The sequence below is a fragment of the Anarrhichthys ocellatus genome, unplaced genomic scaffold (genome assembly GCF_004355925.1).
Source record: "Anarrhichthys ocellatus isolate YVR2014 unplaced genomic scaffold, GSC_Weel_1.0 scaffold1, whole genome shotgun sequence".
Taxonomy (NCBI): Eukaryota; Metazoa; Chordata; class Actinopteri; order Perciformes; family Anarhichadidae; genus Anarrhichthys; species Anarrhichthys ocellatus.
Genome location: NW_022280031.1, coordinates 4782569 through 4800321, shown reverse-complemented (window position 1 = coordinate 4800321; position 17753 = coordinate 4782569). Strand labels below are relative to the sequence as shown.

Here is a 17753-nt window from a genome sequence, read left to right as displayed (position 1 = left end):
TCACTGAAACTAATTCTTATTTAAGCAGCACATTTTTCTGCTTGTTGTGTTTAAGCGCAAATGAACAAATCAGCCTAAATTCAATCATATGGTTTTTGAGTGTGTGTTGCTTTTTATTTGTATGCAACTTAACAGATTTTTTATAAATTGAATGGACATTTCCACATTTGATCCTTGTAGGAATATACCATCTTCATCCCCAAACGCATTTGTGTAGTAGGTTTAAAAGTAGAGTTTTTATACCTGGTCAGTGTTCTTATGGTGTCAATCTGACGAGGCTAAGTTGTGTTTACATAAAAAACACTACTTTAGGTCATCATGATCCTTCATTGCTGACCTTACTTTAAGACTTAAAGAATAAAAATAAATTAACTTGTGGCTGAATGAATTGAGGCGATGGGAGACATTTCTGATGAAACCGTTGTTACTGTAATTATTTAATTAATTATTTAATTTTAATTTGTTTGTGTTTATTATTTTACAACCCTTCTTTTTTCAGTATATTTCAACATTAACTGTTGTTAGAATGGCCTGTTTTGTTTTGTGAAACACTTTGAGCTGCATTTCTTATTATATAAATACATATTATTTATTATCATTTTCACTTTATGGCTTTCCAGAACATTTGGCCCAGTATCTGCCGCCAGAGAAAATGTCTATTTATGTCCACATGGCGGCGCTGTCAGCCAGCTTGATTGTGTGGAAGGCTATTTCATTAACATGTGACACAAAGACCTTTTAGCCATATTAACAGCTCGTCCTGCTTCTTCCAAGGCAAACCTACTCCTGCGCACTTCAATCAGTCAGATGTATACGTTGCGTTTCTTTCGTCCTCCATGTGAGATGCAGAGGAGTGAAGTTGGCACAGCGCCCACTGCAGTCCACACACCACACTGCTGAAATCACGCATCCCCCCCCCCCCCTCTACCGTGAGGCGCTCACCTGTTTTAATTGGACTATCGCGACAAGTTGCGCAATGGACGTCGATGCCACTGGTCGACCAATTCCAATCGTCTGAGGAGGATAACTGAGGAGCACCGAAAAAGGACTGCAGTAGTCGCGCTACTGAGGGACGTGCTGCTCACCAGGCCGATGAGACAAGTGTTGCAGTCCGCAGCGGAGCAGCGAGCACTAGGCGTCCTGTGAATGGTTGCGGGACGGAGGGCTGTGAGCGGTGCGGCACGGCCAAGTGGTGCTAAAAAGCCTGGTGTAATAAACCAAATAATTTGGCTGCAGATCTGCTTCATCTTTGATCTCTTGCTTGAACAGGGGAGCGGGGACATTGACTTCACGCGTGTGTTAAAAACAACTCTGGAATCGGCCGCTCCTCGAAGGCAGTGCTGGACGCAGGAGACTCGGGAGACGCAGGAGCTGCTCCATTCTTGACATCGGCTGGTACGCGCTGAGGCCATCAGCATTGAAGCCTTTTTCTTCTCGCAATTGGTCGGTGCGCCCCTGCGTTTGGAGCCATGGGTTGTACAGTGAGCGCCGAGGATAAGGCTGCCGCGGAGAGGTCAAAGATGATCGACAAAAACCTCCGAGAGGACGGGGAGAAGGCAGCCCGAGAAGTGAAACTGCTTCTGTTAGGTAGGTCACAGCTGGTGGCTTGTTGCTGCCAATAATAAACATTTCCACAGTTTTAGAGTATGATGCAGTAAGTCCAACTGAAGACCAACTGATTCAATGTTAAAACACAATCTGATGATTAACCAAGCTGTATTATGTTTTAGTGAAAACATTCTAAAAGGAAACAAATTAAATTGTACTTGCAAGTATACATTAAGTTTAGATTTGACCAAGTACCAAGTCCAACAGGGCTACAAAACTACCTCATAATTGCTCAGGGGCCTGTGCAAATCAGCCATTTCAATGCTCTTATCTTCGTGTAGTCCTATTGAAACTCCGCCTGTAATTGTGTTATTAATTAGCCAACACAAGTGTCCATATACTTGGAGATAAGTTGGATATCATCCTGGCAACATGCCGCACAGCTTCTCAGAGCTTTGAGCTGGCATTTTGCCCAGGAAGCTTAATTCAGTATATCAAACCTGAGGATTGTGACTAAACATGAACAGGGTTACACTTCAGCACCTCACTCTTAAATACACATCAGTCTGTTTTTTTTTTTTTCAACGAACATTCCCTGTTTGTCCCCTGACAACAGTGGGGGAAAAAGCATTTTTTTTATTTTTTTTATTAAATAGATTCTGGAGCTGGAAAAACACTCTCTCTGTCCCTTCTCCTGCATTTCACTCTTCTTTTTTTGTACACACACACAAAAACACACAACCTCCCACTCACTATCACATTCCGTCTTTACCTCTTCTCCAATTCAGCTGTCTGTGTTTGACATCATCTTGTTCTTGATTTGTCTTTCTTTCTCTTATCGTTTAAATGAGCACCCAACTCCACTAACAGCTGACCCATCTACAACCTGTGTGTGTGTGTGTGTGTGTGTGTGTGTGTGTGTGTGTGTGTGTGTGCGTGTGCGCGCACACGCTGGGGGAGTGAGAGGGTTGAGCTGGGTGTGGTTGGAGTTGATGAGGTGTAGAGGAATGGGTCCAGATAGGTGTTGCATCATTGCTAGTTGTTTTGGCTGTTTTAATACTCGCTCATTGATTTTCAGCCTTCAACCAAACTGTTTGTGAGAGAAAATCTTCATAAAAGCTGAGGGGGAATCAAGTTTAGATCGAGACAGAAAGCTCCCTGTGCAACATAAATGTCTTTCTGCCATATGTTCTCTTTAGGTGCAAACTTATTTATTCATTTGCTAAGGCATCTGTTAGTCAAACCTGTATTATCCTGCCCCTTTTCACTCCACTGTAAACTGATGAATATTTCTACGATGTATGATTTATCATGGCAGCCACTCTCAATCTGCTCTTCTTCACACACAAACACACTTTTTTTAAAGGTGCAAAATACGGGATTCATATGCATTAATAGTGCAGCGAACAACTATTTGCACTGTTAAGATGAAGCGGACTGGAGTTTCTCCTTGCTTTGATGACATAGCCGGTCTGGCCACGTGTACTTTTAGTGCATATTCGTGAATGTGAGCGTGCCCCACTGGCTAGCTCACAGCCGCTGCTCTGCACTGTTCTCATACAGCTGATAACATCTGTAACATGGAAGTGTAGGACCCACCCTTCGGTTTCCCCTCATGTAAACACCGTTAGATCTGTTAGCACTTTTGTCGTTGTTTGCACAGTTGGCTGCGAGCCACCGGCTCAACAGAGAGTGGTATCAATCTTCCTATACAACACTTGCCAAGAACGTGAATAAGAGTATTTCCCAAAAGTTTGAACAATTCCTTTAATGAACTGAAATAAAGCATCTCAATTAACATAGCCCTACTTTAACTGGGAGAAGTTATTTATTGAGACAGTGTCCAGTATTTAGAAAACATCTGTTGTCTGAAGATTTTCATACATAACACTAGACAATAACTTTTTAAATCCACACCAATATTCACCCCCCCCCATTGTAATATTAAGTCATGAGACTAACAAAATCACTCAAGTCACATAATATCTTACAGCACCCTCTGGCTCATTCCAGGTGGCCATTTCCTGAAAGCAGTAAGAAGATGGAGGATGTTGCTGCTTGTTGACTTTTACTTTAAAGTGTAAACGGACAACATTTCAAATTTTTGGTTGACGTCTTTTGTGACGTAAACTGAGTCTTAATTTTTCTGCGAGATCTTATGGTGGCAGCAGAACACAACTGCATAGTGAAAGCAATGCTTAAAGGGAACCAATCCAAACACAGATGGTGTCATTATTCTGTTGCCTTTACAATCTAATTAACATTTACTTCATAATAAGTAAAATGCTTGTCTATTGCCGCTTATAGGTTGAGCTAAGGACACGGCTTATGTTGTGCATTTGTTTCTGTTTGACAAGATACCAACATGTTTTGGGAAAGACAAGACGAGTCACTTGATGGTAGCCACTGAAGCACAAAAGATGCTTTTAATGGCTTTACGGCATTCAGCCAAGTGGTTTTATTTTTTTATTATTTCTTGAGGGAACTAAAAAGACAGTGCTATTTTTTTCTTGAAGAATGAGTAAGTTCTCTCTTTGCCAACGATTATGTTCAGGTCGCAAAGTGCAAAACAACCTGATTCCTTCCTAGGTGTCCGATTTGTGTTAATTAAAGCTCATGCTAAGTGTCAGCGAGGTCTAGGGACGTCAGGATCAAATTATGTGGAGAACAAAGTTTATGAACTCTAGACGTAAAGAGCTTTCACGTGGCCTCGAACTGGCTGGGATGATACTTTAAGCCTCATATCAGCACAGGGCTAAAAAGAAACCTTGACAGCTTCAGAGGAAACTCTTCTCTCGCCACTTTCAGTGTTGTAAGTTTTCACCATGTTGTGCAATACTCGGAAAGCTCTCTGCGCAACCGACTGACTCGACGTCTTTTATCGGACCTGGCAGCAGGAACAAAAACTCATGATGATAAATCTATGATGCGGCATCTCAGGAAGTGAGGCTCGTCAGCACTTGATTTCAGTATACACGTACATACATCTGCGTTTTTGCATTCGGGGCCCGTGGGGCACGGCCTCATCAGAGGGCGCTGTTTACAGAAGAAAGTTAGTCTTTTCTCTATTTCCGACACAATAACGGCAAAGCCAACTTTGTCTACTTTATAACATTTTTGCAATATTTCATCATATTCTGAATAGAATCTCTTCTCTTGAAACGTATTGCTTCGTAGAGAGTACATTTGTCTTTGTGCCTGGTGCTTCTTGCCAGTTTCTGCTTGGTGGGGCACGGCAGAACTGGAACTGGCCCTACTGCACTAACTCACTCCCAGTTCTGGACGGACAAACCATATGTGTGTGTGTGTGTGTGTGTGTGTGTGTGTGTGTGTGTGTGTGTGTGTGTGTGTGTCTGTGTATACCCGCGTTCAACGTGAACTTTCAGATCGTGGGGCCTGATGGCCAGGGCCCCTATAAGCATCCCATTAGTTTATTTTAATGGTGCAAGGGTGTGCACATGTTGCTAGCTAGCTAAAGAGGGACTGATATTGTACTTATGTTAACTTTACAACGGTGGTGATGACTTGTGTCGATTATTTAACAGTATGATTGAGCACTTTACCCCTGGTAAATGGTTTTTAAATATCACTATTTCCCAGTTGTGATCTTTTTATTTTTATTATGATGTAAATTTTGTAAACATTCCATTTAAGGATTTTGGTTTGGGCACACATGAATTCAGAGGTTCATCAACTATAAGAACAAACCGATAGCCCAGTATCATGAAAACAGCTATCAGGCTTTCTACAGTAATGGTTTATAATAAAGAATTCTATGTAAATTGCAGTATTATTAATATTGTATTTGCATTTTCTCTCCTTCACTGCCTTTTATGTGCTACTTTTTTCTTAGAACAGATGTAATCAAAACTATAATGCTTGGGTAGTATGTAATCTCAATGTACTATACAATATGTTTTTTAGAAAAGGTACAGAATGGTTTTTCAGTATTTTTTTTCCAGCCCTGTAGACTAACTGCCAACTTGCCATCTCTAGCCTTAGAGGGGAAACTCAGGAAGCACTCGCTGCTGCTGTCGGTAAAGCTTCAAAATCTTTTCTCCTCCGATTTGTGGTGGCTGGAGAGTAAGAAAACACTGTTTACAGAGCAATTAGTGAGTAAATCAAACCGAAATTAAACCCCTTGAACCCTTTTAGTTGTTAAAGGAAGTTGTATTGCATTTGGGATCAACAACAGCCAGTTAAGGTGCATCCCTTATCACAAGCAAATCTATGCCAGCTGTCATACAGTAATCAGAAAGTATTGACTTAGCTGTTCTAACTTGCATATTTCCAGGTCCTGATTGTGCTAACACTGTTATGAATGCAAAGCAATGCAGCCAAAGGGGGAGTACACTCACTCATTTTGCAGTTAAGTCTGATATGGTTACCATTGACGTTTTAGAGGAATATGATCAAATGTAGCTAAAAAATATGATTGCTTCTTATAATTAACAAAAAAATGACCAATGACTCAATTTAGAAAATTGTGTTGCTTACTATCATAAATAATTGTAATTTAAGCACATGAGACTATTATCTGCCACATTAATCATATCTAATTACTATCATGTTATCAGAGGGAAATTTGACTTTTAAAAGTTATCTTCAGTTTCCCTGTCGCACATTTTCACCCAGAGATTTGAAGTGAGGATACACTCGCATCATTTTTTTCCAACTTCCTTCCTTACTCTCTTAAATGAGTCCTCCACTGCAGCTTATCTCTAATTCCCACCCCAGGCAGACGGTAATAATAGTGCTTCTCAGACATGACTCACTCCTCCTGACAGAGAGGAGGGCTCAGGGTGAGACTGTCCATGCAGAGATGACAACTTCACAGCTACATTTTCGTATTCTAAAGCAGGGTTTTTACTCGTGGGAATGTCAGTACAGCCATTGACACTATATATATATATATATATATATATATATATATAATTTTACTGTAGAGTCAATGAGTAATGCTGTGGGTTTTAACGTAAGCCCTGTTTATTATAAGCCTATATTAGTTTACTTTTTGGCAAATTGGCGCCATTAAAAGTATGTTGAATTAGCTAGTAGCAGTTCCTGTTTACATTGTGCCCATTGTTGTACAGATGACTGTTTGAGTTCTGGAATTATAAGGCGAAGCATCTCAAGTGCCTCCATGAGCTGCAAGTCTCCAACTGCTGATAGTTTTGGTAAGTGGGCCAATTATCCAAACCACAATTACCATATACCTGTTGTTGTTTTTAGAACGCTAGCATGCACCGGTCACTTTCACTTCTTCCCTCATCTTTGCCCAATTTTGATACATACTGATAAAGGTCTCTTTTCATTGACTCATTTTGAAATCTTTCTCTTGGTAGTTTGTCCTCATAGTGATGGATTGGTGTACAGAAGATTGGATTGTGTCTATGAAAGGGAGTGAATAAAGCCCTCAGGCCTTTATGTGATTTTGAAGTAATTTACAGTAAGTCTGCAATTTCTGTTGCTGCAGTACGAGAAAGTATATCCGTTAACATTGTGATACCTGCAGTTGTTATCCAGCAGTTATTTGCTGCCTTGAAGTTGTAATGGAAGTTTTAGATGAGAGTTATGTTTAATTGACTTTTTATTTATTTATCACAGCTCACAAATACAGCTTGTATGCAAATTAAGTCAATTTTCAATCCTGTTCGGTGCAGATGGCAAACTTGATCCTTCCCAATCTTTCATGTTTCAAACACATTTCCACTATAAGCCCCCCCACCACATTTATAATTTAGGAGGCTTCTTTTATCTCTTTCCCTTGTCTTTTCATGTTTCAGCCAATCATAAGGTAGGTGAATAGTGCAAGAGTGCCTCAGCAAGCAGCAAAGTCGTGTTGGTACCAGAAAGTTACCTATGTCAACCTCATTCCTCACACATTAGTTACACTTGCCACCAAAGACATTGACGTAGGGGGTACTGGATGTAAGACGAGAAAAAGACATTCTGTCAGCTCAGACGTTGAAATCAACAATATCCAACATTCAGGAAGTTAATATTAAAACTTAAGCTGGCAAGGTCGTGATGTGTGTGTGTGTGTGTGTGTGTGTGTGTGTGTGTGTGTGTGTGTGCCAACAGAAAACAAGGGAACATAATCTGGCTACATTCACACAGCGATAAACACCACTGAAGTGGAAATGATCTCACGATCAGATAAAGATTAATGGCGACTAATGATTGAGTTCTTCAACTATTAATCTAATCTATTGATTGTTAAGTCTATAAACAGTAAAAACAAAGTCTAAGGTGACGTCTTCAAATTGTCTGACTGGCCAACAGTCAAGCAAGCAGCAAATTCTTACATTTGAGAAGCTGGAACCAGAGAATATTAGACTTATTTGTTTGATAATTTAATAATTGTTTAGATGATTAATTGTTGTTTAATTATTTCCCACCAACTGTCTAATCAATTAATGGAATAATCATTTCAGCAAGTTTGACATTATCAAAGTTAAATAATGAATACACTTGAATACAATTTTACACTGTTCACTAACTGAACACTTTATTACTTCTGCACTGTAAATAGGGCTTTTATACTTTACCAACTCTGGATCCTGGACTGTAAACAAGCTTTTTTTCCACTCTGCAGATGATTTTCACTGTGAAAATAGGTTCGAGTAAGTAATTGCAGTAGGAAAAGATGCCGGGAACACTTTAAAGGGCAGTGAGCACATTAAATGTCAGTGTGATCGGATTTGATTTATGTACCTCTCCACAAACATCCCTGTAGTCATCGTTACCTGAATTTGTTCAGTGGTACAATCAAAACCTCCTGAAAAGGAGAACAAAAATGATCTATATAGAAGCAAACAAAGGTAAGATAAAAGTCTCAATTGGGCAAAGTAGCTCCCGAGTCTGCGCTGTAGCTCGTACATTAATCTCCAGGATGACGACACTAAATATGAGACACAAGCCAACAGAGGATGTGCTTTATGTAAAGGCAGGAATCGCAAGACCAGGGGAGCGCTGTGTGGTCAATGGGATTTAGTTGGTGTCATCTGGAAAAACATGGACAGCGCCTGCATCGCAGAGGCACTGTGATGTTGTTTGTAGGTTAAAGACGCTACACATAATCTGTTCACACGACACATCTTATGCTGTCGAGGCCTGATGTCTCTGCCACGCAGCGAAATCCTATAAAATCTGTATTTCCTAAAGGTTTTTTTTAACGGTGTGTATTGGCACTGGAAAAAGTCCTTGGACAGGAAAAGTGACATCATGAGTGTATTGAGCACGTTGAATTTTGGAGCCACAAAGATGAACCGGTCTTCATTCCGCTCTGCCTGGTTGCCATGGTTACATTCTTACTGAATGACACCTTTGCCTTAATAGATTTTTCGTTCTTCATTTTGCAAAAACTGCAGACGCTAAAATAGTTTCAGTGAATGTATTTGAATGTAGAACTAGTCAATACTTACTGCTTGAGATATTTCAGAGCCATGTTTTATATAAACAAGTTGACACAAGAGGTAACGGATGGAGATGTGTTGCTAAGAAAGGGTTGGCTTTTGTCAAAACGGCTTAAAGTAGTGGTAGTGGTAGTGGTGGTGTTGCTTTCCTGTCATACTCTGAAAAGAAAAGCCAACCGTGTTCCACGTGATTTATAATTTGAGTCTTACCGCTGACGGAACACTAATCCTTCAGCTTTAATACATCTGATTAGCTGGTAAACCAATAACTCTATTTTAACTCTATGAAGATAAGAATCTGTAAGCACCACCTGATTGTGGCCTGAATATTACTTCCCAACACAGTGCATCATTATTATTATTATTATTATTATTATTATTATTATTGTTATTTTTTAATTTAGTCTTCACAGATTTGAGGTTGTTTGAACTATTCTTTTCAATTATCAAGGCCAAAATTACGAAAAGTTATCTAAAGTTGTCCAAAAATAGTCTTGTGACAAAATCCTGAACGATTATTTGTATCTAACAATTAATGTCATAAATGTGTCTGTTTATGTTCTATACACAAAGACAACAGTCACACATTTAGTATCAGATGCTGGTGAATGATTTTTTTCATGGAGTTGTCCTTGGACTAACATAACAGTATCTTAATTGATTATATGCAGGAACCACACACACCATATATCTTTAACTGGCAATTTTCTGTTGCTGTTTGTTTGAATGTCAAATTAATTTACGGAAATCCTCGTGATTAGTCTCTACTGTCCTTGTTAAATTTAAAGCTGCAATTGTTTATATTAACAATGGATCAAATGACTGTTACATGAACCATGTAGCAGTTCCCCACTACACAAAGCTTTATAGCGTCTTTCATTCTTTTGGTTTTAATGCCAGATATTTCCCCCAAGTGTTGGTGGAGACCAAAACAGAGCTAAAATGAGAGTGAATATTGGACTAAGATTCATCGGGTGACTCAAAGGAATGCTAATGTTGCTTGTGTCTGCTTGTTGTTGACCATGACAACTTTGAGGTGATAATAAGTACAGCTGTCACAAATGTGGTGCCCCCAAGTGACCAAAAATATAAAAACAAATTAATTTTAGTGTAACTTTAGTTACCTTCTGACTCTTACCCTCTCTTAACAATGGTGAATCTGAAGTTGTTGTTTTTGGCATTAAAGAACAAAAGTCATAAAGATGTGTCTGTAAATTTTTGATTGTAACTTAAAGGTTATCTATGCGATAGCATTAATGTAACAGCAAACAACCGTTTACAATGTAAAGATATAGCGGAGTAGTGTCTACCTGAGCAGAGAATGAAGTCAATGGTATGAGTTGTAATCCGGATTTCTCTGTGCTTTGTTTACGTATTTGGGCCAGCCGTGCATGCTTTTAGTGAATGTTAATCCGCTAATACTGCGGCTACAGCTGATAGCATTGTCCCGACCGACGTCATTGCCAAAGCATAGCACCCACCCTCAGGTTCCCCTCAGGTAAACACTGCTAACTCTGTCACCACTGTTGCCTGTTGTCTGTATTGTCGGCTGCAAGCCGCCGGCTCAGCCTTGGCCACGTTGAGAGCGATATGGAGGCATTAGATATAATCAGAATTTCGAATTTAGCACTTAAGGCCAGATAAACAAGGAACTTAAAAAAAAAAGAGTTGATTTGATGCTGTTTCCCAGAGACTGATCCTATATCACATGATCTGCGAAGCATCATGCTAAATTATTAAGGGAAAATAATGTAAAACAGTGTGAAGTAAATGAGAAACGCACAGTATTCAAGCTTGGTTTTAATGACATTTCTGTTTCACAGATCATGGTGAGAGATAGAGTGACATTGGAGTTTATGCTCGTTAGTAATGGCCAATTTACATCTGATCCAAATATATTCATAATGATAAAAAATATATAAATTCTGCATCTTGGTATTGTGCTCTCGCATGTCTGAAAACATCAGTATTGCCATTTCAAGCAGGATTCAGAAAGATGTGTGCGTTTTATCACAGTGGTAGTGGAATTGTGTAACAAATGCCCTCGTTTTTTAATTGCTCTAGTTCCTTCTTGTGGGAGACCTAATTTGGTTGGATCCAGCCTGAATTACTGTGTCAGTAATGTGTCAGTAATTCATAATTGTCCAGTGCAGGAGCTATGAAAGATATGACTGTCATTTAAAAGACATTAGACCTCTAGATTATGATCTACATTTGGCGTGAGACAGAAATGTAGGTTCTAGAAATGGATAATATTTTAACAGCAAAGTTGTTGTTTACTCATTTGTTCTGTGTTTCTATCTTGTTGTCTGTTTACCTATAGATTCAGCTTAGTAGTTGAGCTTAAAATCCTTATACAACAAATACAACACTTGTATTTCTTTTTGCTGTTAATTATGCCAAAGAGCGATTCTTTATGGTCTTGTTTGTAGGCTCATCCTAACCCTAACCCTCCGGGAGACAGACTTTCCGGATAACACCAATATAATAGTAACACAAATTCAGCCGGAACAAACCCTATAGAGCCAGGGGTCTGATCCTGGAGGTCTGCCCCAACTCCAGCATTTAAGCGCTAGGACTGGCCAGGATTTGTTCAGCTCCTATGCCCCGAGCAACGGGCTATCCTGACCGAACTAGTCGAGGTCAATACCTAACCTTAACCATCCATCTCTGCTTCAACCAACAATGCAGGACTGGTCTTGCCAAAAAATGCAGTGGACAGTACGCCTCTACTCTAGACTGACTTTTATCTGCTTTGTCTATGATCTAAGTAGGCATATCAATATCTTTGTGTAACCTGTTCTAACTGGCTTTCATACCACCTTAAATATCTGGAATTTTCATCTTAAAAGTATTGAACAGTGGCCAAGGCCAACTTCTTTCTTTTCAAATACAAGTTTTATGGTTTCCACATATCAAGTGTTATCGGTGATCAATATGCATTCACTTGGTTAGTGTAATTAATAAGGACTCAAGGCTGTGTAAATATTGATTTAGTTCTAAATTATCCAGGTGATTGGTATGTATTCTTTGTGATAGCTGGTACTTCAAACCAACCCATCACATACTGCAAAGTGGAATCTGCTCTGCTGGGATTTGTTTTCTCTAAAGAATTGTGAGATGAAAAAGTTGTCGACCTCAGCTTGAAGTAATGTTGTTTGAACTTTAATTAGAATGACTGAGGGAAACTCTTCAGCACTAAGGACGGTGTCAACGCTGTTTTTACTGTATCCGCAGTATGGTTTATAACAGGCTGTTAATGGAGCGTCAAATGGGTACCATGAATTATCCTGCAACCAGTTTGTGTATAAAACATAAAAAGGTTTGCATTTGCAAGTACTGCTTTGTTCAAGTTTCAGTTTTAAACACAGAAAATGCAATACATAACATTTGTCAGTTTTTTACAAGTATTAATTTAAGTAATAATTGTGATCTAGAAGGTTGTATTGGAAAGGTATGAAGCAGTCAAGACCCGGTTACACCAACCCACTGCTTATATGCATTAACGCAGGATGGATGGATAGGGCTGAAGGATGCACTGAGATCTAAAAGGATTAAAATAATAAAAAACTACTGTAATTGGTAGCTGCAGAAGTAATAATGATTATGGCATATAAAAAGCTGTTTGCTTACAATCTGTTAAACTACGACACATAATGTTCTGCTTGATGTACTGCTTTTTTTTTTTTTTTTTTTTTTTTTTTTTAAAAGAACACTGCAGTGACTTTAAGATGCTCTTTAGAATTCTTGAATGTAGGATTGCGTGGTATATGTTGAGCATCGAGGGCACAAATGTGGTGACGCTGCTTGTGAGCACACGTAAAACAGGATTAAATACCGTTAAAATTGGCTGTACAGCAAGCACCCTATTCTGCAGAGCAAAGCAGTGAAGCTCCACTGCTCCCTGTGAGGCTGATGACCTACTTTTCCACTCAAGGCGAAAACACACTGTACTGAATCCAGCCATGTAAAATTCCATCGTTTTCCACCGTGCATGTGAAAAGAGTCGTGTGGTTGGTTTGGAGGAGGGAGCTGGCTGGCTGACTGAAACACCTGTGCTACTGGTGCTAGTTCGTTGACAGTTACCCACTAGAACCGGCATGTAGTGATACAGTAAACTAATCTAAGTCTTTGTTCCCCCTGACAGCCTGATTCTGCTGGCTAATAAAAGAGTGGTAGAGAAAGGCTTGATTTCAAAACGAATGGAAAAAGAGGAATATTGTTAATATCCTGCTGACAGAAGGCTATGGACTAGAACCAAGTGTTCCACTTCTAAATGAGTGTCTTGCTCTCTCACACACATCAGACCATAACTTGTACTTACAAAGACAACCGCAGAGGCTGAGCCTGATCAACCAAGTAAATGATGTACTAGTCTAAAAGTGTATGTACTGTATGTAAATCAACTTTTATTGACACATGTACAGAGCACAGCACACAGTGATAATAAGCCTCTTCATTTAACCCATCCTAGTATTAGGAGCAGTTGGCAGCTATACAATGCTTGGAGAGCAGTTTTTTGTGGGGTCTGGTGTTTTGCTCGAGGGCACCTCGGCAGTGCCCAGGATATGAACTGGCACCACTCCAGCAACTAGTCTGAGCTCCGTAGTCGGTCTGTGAGGGGACTCAACTTGGCGACTTTCCGGCTTCCAAGCCTACCAAATTTTCTCTGTGTGTGTTGTAATCGGACATTCCCTGTTCTTTCTACGGGCCGGCCGGGCATGCTTTGTTGTGCACGTGACCGTGCCCCACTGGCTAGCTCATAGCCACCACTCTGCTGTGCGCTCATACGGTGGTTACAGCTGATAACGCTGTCCTGACCAATGGTGTCGCTACGGAAGCGTAGCACCCACTCAGGTAAACACTGTTAGCTCTGTCCGCACTTATGTCGTAGTTCACACTGTTAGCTGCAGGTTGCCAGCTTAGCAGTTGCAAGGTTAGCCATTGAAAGGCAATAGATATGCTCCCAATCCAGTGAATAGCACCTTTTAAATTGTGGTCTATAAACCTGAAATAAGAAGGTAAAACACCCTGCAGAACTGAAGTGAACTTAGAAGTTTTTTTTTGACTATTTCTATTTTTGATATTTCTCTGTGGGTTCATCACTAAGAGTGACACCTTTCACATTAAACTTTGACATTTGATCAATTTGATATATTGATTAATGATCAAGGTACTGTACATTCTGCTCAACTATGCCAGACAGAGGACTTTGTGAAGAGCAAGATATAGATTTGGGGACTGAACACTTGGATGTAGGAGGTAAATTCATCTGGAGTCAATGTACACACACACGTGTGTGTGTGTGTGTGTGTGTGTGTGTGTGTGTGTGTGTGTATATGTATATATGTGTGTGTGTGTGTGTATGTGTGTATATAATTTATTTTTATTTTGTTCCCTTTTTTCTATGTTTGAGCTGAGGGTTTATTGGTTGTGTTGATCATTTCTACACATCATGACTGTTACCGATCACCTTTTTCATAAAATGTACATACTAAGGGTAGGCTAATGATCGGTTACATTTGGGGTTTAGTTTCAGATAAGTAAAAAATCCAACAATTTCTTGAGCACTAATCTTGGCAGTTATTTTGCACTGTTGTCACTACGTTTTTACACTCAATACTAGATTCTGTTTTGATTAAATGCAATTAAACAGCCCTCATACAGAAGTAAGAATATTTTTCTACTACAACAGATCTCTATACATATACTGAATATACTGTATGCCCAGACACACTTGATTATGGGTCAGGAGGAAAACGTTACTTACAAATGTATTCACTCACGTCAGCTTGTGTCAGTCAGCTCCCTCAGTACACATTGCGACAGGGCTTTAAATAGCAACAGCATCATTGTTGTGTAGTCTGCTCAATGTCATCAACACCCAGAGGAGGTTAACCTTTTTAAATGGCTGTAAAAGCTAGTTGGATGTGAACAGTCATGACACCAACGGAGAGCGATGGAGGAATTGTGTCACAGCCAGACCAATGAGTCATCCTCTCATGGCAATCACTGAGAAAATAGATGGCCTATGATGCTGGCATATGCTGAGATGTGTTCCATGTCTCCACAGAAGAAAGGCCACCGCAGTGGGCTGTGAAACAGTGTTTGTGATTATAGGCATCCCAAGGGTGATGTGATATTGTTTTGAAATGGATTCATGACGCTGCCTGTGTTGAGATGTTTCTCTACTTCAGCAAGTTTTTTTTTTTTTTTTCAAATGGTTGAGATTATTTCTTTTTACCCATGCCAGCAGCATGGCGAGATGCCAATGTTGGTCAGTTGGTCACTTTGGCTCTGACTGAAATGTCTCAACGACTGTTCCATAGATTGCCATGACATTCATGGTCCCCAGAAGATGAAGAATTTGGAAACACCACTGGCATTTCAAAATTGAATCTTTTCCAGCGAAATATCTCAGTATTTATTAAATGGATTGGCACACAACTTTGCACAGACAATGTGTCCTACAGACATTGATGATTCCCTGACTCTTCCTCTAGCGCCACCATGAGATTGATGTTTTTGATTTTGAATGAAATATTTCAATATCTATAGGATGAACTGGCATTTAATTTTGTACCCACAGTTATGCCCCAATCAGGAAGAATTGTGATAACTTTGTTGACCTAGCACCTTAGCGTTTTACCACTCTAAACTAAGGTGGTGAACACCTGCCTAACGGCATGTTAGCATTGTCATTGTGAGCCTGTTGGCATGCTGCTGCTAGCATGACTCTTAGTCGTGTTTTATTCCTTCAGATTCAGAATGATGCTGCCTGCAAACAGGTTTCATTTCACCGATTTGAGCAGAGTGTGTTTTGCCTGCAGCCTGGAGCAGGACATAGAAAATGAATGGGAAGAATGGAAATAACAGATCCTGTGGACACGTACCATAAGAGATTCATTTTAGCATCACAAGCCTGAAAATTACTAACATCGTAAATTAACAGCCTGCAAAAAGCGATGCATCAATTTAATTTTTAATGCCATAATAGGAAAAGCTTCTTGGGAAGTAAATATATTAACTGGGTCATGTAGTGGCAACGCTTTTGAGAGCAGTCTGCTATGGGATGGGGAGATTCAAAGTTCTCTATAAAACAGTCTGTCATCCCGTGACTTGCTGCTATTAGCATTTGCTTGCAGTAAAGCAAACCAATCTGTTGGCAGTTAAGTGACGCAGAAGGCAAGAACAAAACAAGAGATTGCCTGCTGCTGTTCACTGAATGCTTTTCAGCTTGAACTTCAATGTTACTCATGCAATCTCACTTTTCATTTTGCTCACATTTGCTGAACTTGCTGCTGAACTCTATTTATGTAAAAACCGACAGATAACCTGTTATGACTATTCATTAATTTACCTGGCACTCGTGTTAGTCCTCATCCCACCACTTTTTCTCTTACCAGTGCCTTTTATGCTCAACAATCCGCTCACAGCCTCACCGGTTCTCTGCATCGTCATCCTCCCACGACGTATCTGGCTCATTTGTCACTCTTGCCTACCTTTACTGTCGATGCTTGCTTTGGCAGTAAGTCTTTAACTGCCTTTTAATTACAGTGTTTTCTCTTCTCAAGCTTTGCTTGTAATTTTCCTGCATCTCATTCTAATTAAAAATGTTATTCTAATTATAATGTTGTACTTTTCAGTGTTTGCTAGATGCTGGTTTGTCTCAGTATTTCCACACCAGGGTTAAGGTGCTACCGTGTCAGCTTTTCCGAAGAGGATCTGTGCCCTGCGAGCTACACTCGATTATCACTTATTGACATGTTGATTATTTTTTACAATTAATTACTTGACAATGAGATGTCAGAATTGATCAAAAAATGTCCAACACAGTTCCCCAGAACACAAGGTGTCCTTTTCAAATTGCAAATAGTCTGAAACCCCAAATATTTTTGATTTTCAATGAAGCTGCAATTCCTCACATTGTTTTGCCTGATAAATAAATTAATACTTATTACTGGATTATCAAAATTGTGGCTGTAAATTTTCTGTCAACTTGGTTATCAAATTGTTTCAGCACTACAACAGAGAAAACACCAACCCGATTCACTGCCCAACGTTTACAGCTGAGATGTAGATTGGCATGCGTGGACTAGTTGACAGGTGATCGACCTTATCTGCCGTGAGATTCTGTGTGGATGTTTATGTGTTTGCCAAGTTTTTGGATATCTTATCGGTCCATGAATGAAGGCTTTGTGTCATCACCAGTGGGTAACTGCGACCGTGCCCAAGTTGTCATTGATTTGAGTGGGCATGCGAGAGTACTGGATGCGTTTTTCATGTTGATCCTTAAATCTTGTTGTTATCAATGCTGTGTTCTGGCGCTTACTGAGAACCAATTCAGGAGCTAGTATGAATAGTTGGGATTGAAGAAGCAGAAAGAGGGCGTCTTCTTCTCCTTGCCAGAAAGTGATTCTGGGTCTGCCGCAACGACACTAAAAAGAAAGCGCTTGTCCCCCCTGCCAGCACAGCACACAGAGGGGTCTTTGTAATACCAATCAGTCCTCATTGCAGCTCCAACACCGTGGAGGTACAGGGCTTCATGTACGGTGGATACATCTATTCACTTAGAATATTCTGCAGACTTATTCATAATAACTGATCTGAATGTTTTTAGCACTATCGTTGTATGCTCTCTGCTGAGTAGCTGTTCACTGATTCAATTCAATTAGTTTGTACAGCCCAAAATCACAATTTTCCTCCACTAGTGTCCAAGTCCGGCAGCAGCCTCCAGTTCTGAAAAGTGAAGCCTTAAAGCCTTCAATATGCATTATCTCTACTGGA

At 39.9% G+C, this 17753-nt stretch overlaps 1 protein-coding gene across 1 annotated transcript in view; it reads left to right on the top strand.

Moving 5' to 3' along the window:
* The first annotated feature begins 27 nt into the window (after positions 1-27).
* The window catches only part of gnai2b (guanine nucleotide binding protein (G protein), alpha inhibiting activity polypeptide 2b), a 38629-nt gene continuing 20903 nt past the window's right edge, over positions 28-17753 (top strand). The window contains exon 1 of the mRNA XM_031866470.1: positions 28-1587. Within this exon, the coding sequence (XP_031722330.1) occupies positions 1470-1587 (118 nt within the window). The 5' untranslated portion in view covers positions 28-1469. The remainder of the gene's footprint in view (positions 1588-17753) is intronic.